This window comes from Montipora foliosa, chromosome 12, assembly GCF_036669935.1.
Source record: "Montipora foliosa isolate CH-2021 chromosome 12, ASM3666993v2, whole genome shotgun sequence".
Classification (NCBI taxonomy): Eukaryota; Metazoa; Cnidaria; class Anthozoa; order Scleractinia; family Acroporidae; genus Montipora; species Montipora foliosa.
In genome coordinates, this window is record NC_090880.1 from 37842523 (window position 1) to 37845022 (window position 2500).

At 44.0% G+C, this 2500-nt stretch overlaps 1 protein-coding gene across 1 annotated transcript in view; it reads right to left on the reverse strand.

The window, feature by feature from the left end:
- Window positions 1–2500, reverse strand: part of LOC137978756 (tyrosyl-DNA phosphodiesterase 1-like) — a 16850-nt gene that overhangs the window by 201 nt on the left and 14149 nt on the right. Inside the window, exons 15-17 of the mRNA XM_068825808.1 lie at window positions 2412–2500; window positions 901–1015; window positions 1–186 (exon numbers count right to left, since the gene is read on the reverse strand). The exon at window positions 1–186 is cut by the window's left edge and continues 201 nt beyond it; the exon at window positions 2412–2500 is cut by the window's right edge and continues 14 nt beyond it. Of these exons, the coding sequence (XP_068681909.1) occupies window positions 116–186; window positions 901–1015; window positions 2412–2500 (275 nt within the window). The 3' untranslated portion in view covers window positions 1–115. The remainder of the gene's footprint in view (window positions 187–900; window positions 1016–2411) is intronic.

Below are 2500 nucleotides of genomic sequence, written 5' to 3' on the forward strand. Positions count from 1 at the left end.
TGATGAGCAACATAAGGTTTCCAGCCTGGTTGCAGAACCAGAGGTTTATTCAACTTTTTGTCATACAAGCCAAAGAGTATTTTGACCCATCAAGAACAGAGATGAAGTTAAGCCTTTAAGATGGTGACCATATCTGTCCGTGACAGTCCGGAGTGTTGTACACAACGTCCCACATCCAATGGCGTTCTAGGAAAGAGAGGAAAGGTAAAAGTCAACCTCTTTCCCAGGGTCTCTCTTCTCTGCCTCTGATGAGACCCTGGGAAGGAGGATAGGTAAAAGTTGGACAGCGTTCCAAGAGATAAATAGGATAGCACTAAAAATTTCCAAATGCCAAGGTGTTGCTCAGACAAGTGGAAAACGGCGAACGCCCGGCTGATATTCTCGTTTTGACAAAATTCAAAGAAACGTGTGTTGATTTTAGCTTACTGCTTGCCTGTTAGCAACTGGTATGGAGTAAATTCCAAAAAATGGGAGACAGTTTGCAATAAGAGAAGTTTCAATGTTTGATGAAACACACCCGGAAGGGGGGGGGGGGACTTTGCATATGAAGGGGCGGGGATGCTCGTCGGAAATTTTGAATTAAACCCCCAAAGGAGACCAATCCAGGCGCGGCCCAGGCTTTTTTGACCCCTATGCAATCCTAAGCGAGACCTTCACTGAGACTAAAATCCAAAGTTTACACCACTAAGCAAGACGACCACCATCCCCTCGCCTTTAATATGCAAGTCCCCCCCCCCCCCCCCCCCCCCAGCCGCCACTCCTTCGGGGAAACACAACATGTTGGATGAAAATGTTGAAAAAGAAAAAAAACGGTTAAAACAATATATTCAAAGGACAACACTGTTTGATCGTTTGGCTGACAATTCCGCAAACATGTCATGGAAACAAAATGTAACTTGCCGTTTTTGGTGTACGGAGATGGCGGTACATCGAACGGAAGCTGAACATTGTGGCTTGAGGAATGCTCTTGACTGCAATGTTTTCCTTTCACATGAAAATGTTTGCTGTTCGGATCCTAAAAAAGATGGAAACAAACTTTGTGACGATGCTTCTTATTTTCCCGTTACGCAGGACTGTTGCCACTTGCTCAGGACAATTTGGAACTTTTGATTGTCTCTCCTACAGTTCGAGTACAAAATCGGGTTCACTTTAAAATACGACCGTACGTTTGATAACCCAAACTAACAAACTGTCGCTTCTAATCACCCCTCCATGCGAAACAAAGCTCGACGATATTGGGGGAAAGCATAGATCTGATATATTTATAAGCCGCCTCAAGCAGCCCTCATACGGTTCATAGGGAACTTACGCGAGAACGAAGATGACGGGCTGTGCCGAAAAACGTTATGAAAAAACACAACTTCCGGTCATTCACATAATTTTGCGATTATTCCAAGGCATATGTGGCATGGAAAGTGTGTATGAACGGAAAGTCCCGGGGGGGGGGGGGGTTCTGCCATATAGGTATGTGCCGCTGTGAAGGGTTTGGTTTTCAAGCAGTTTACTCTAGCATAGAGTATATATATCAGAGCGTTTGGGTCTAGAATAGGGTATCATTTATCACGAAACTGACCAGTTGGTCGAAGATTTTATCTAGACTAAGGAAACCAGGAATTGCTACTCAAAAATATAAAAAAATGAAATCGGCAAGTTTAAATTTTCACGACTCAGCCTCAACAGCGTTGATAGATGACTATCATAAAACGCTACTGGGTATTACTAACTGTCAAAAATCAGGATTCAGACGGAAATCGGTGGTATTAATACTGGTTAAAATTAAACAATTTATTGTCTTGATAATGCATACGTACGTGCTTGGCATTGCTGGACAAGTATAAATAAATCCTTTTTTAAGAAAGAAGTGATCGTGGTATAAGGTTTTGTTATGGCTTTGCTTTAGACTGTGCTAGTGACCTTAGTTTCTGGAAAGCAGCTACTCTAGGATAGGAGTGATTTGGGGAGTTAACTCTAGTATAGGGTAGCAAAATCTAGCTGAAACTAGCTCTGGTATAGGTTAAGGGTTCGAGGGTCCCAGTGGCACATCCCCACCCAGCGGCACATCCCCACCCAGAAATTCCCAAACTCCCCCCCCCCCCCCCCCCCGGGAGTGAATATTGACAACTTATCGTCCGGTGCTCACGTCCTCCGTATAACCTCAAGTTTGATTATTTGGAGTCTTTGTCAGGAAGAGAAAGGCGAGAAAATGTATCAAAATGTAGAACACACATGGGACGCGTGCAGAATCCGAAGCCTTCGTCGTCATCCCTGCTAAATCTCAGCCTCTTTGGGGTAGGGGGGTCGCGGAAAATGAAAACTACCCCATCTTCCCTCCCCACTTTCCTGTTGTCCAAGCCAGGAAATTCCGTTGTCAATATCGAATATTATTGTTATTGAAGTCCTTACAGACTTGCCTGATCATTTGGAAGGAATAAAACTCCTATCTCGTATGAACGAATCATTAGCTGTTGCCCATTTTTCTCCAATGTTCCCCAAGCTGCTT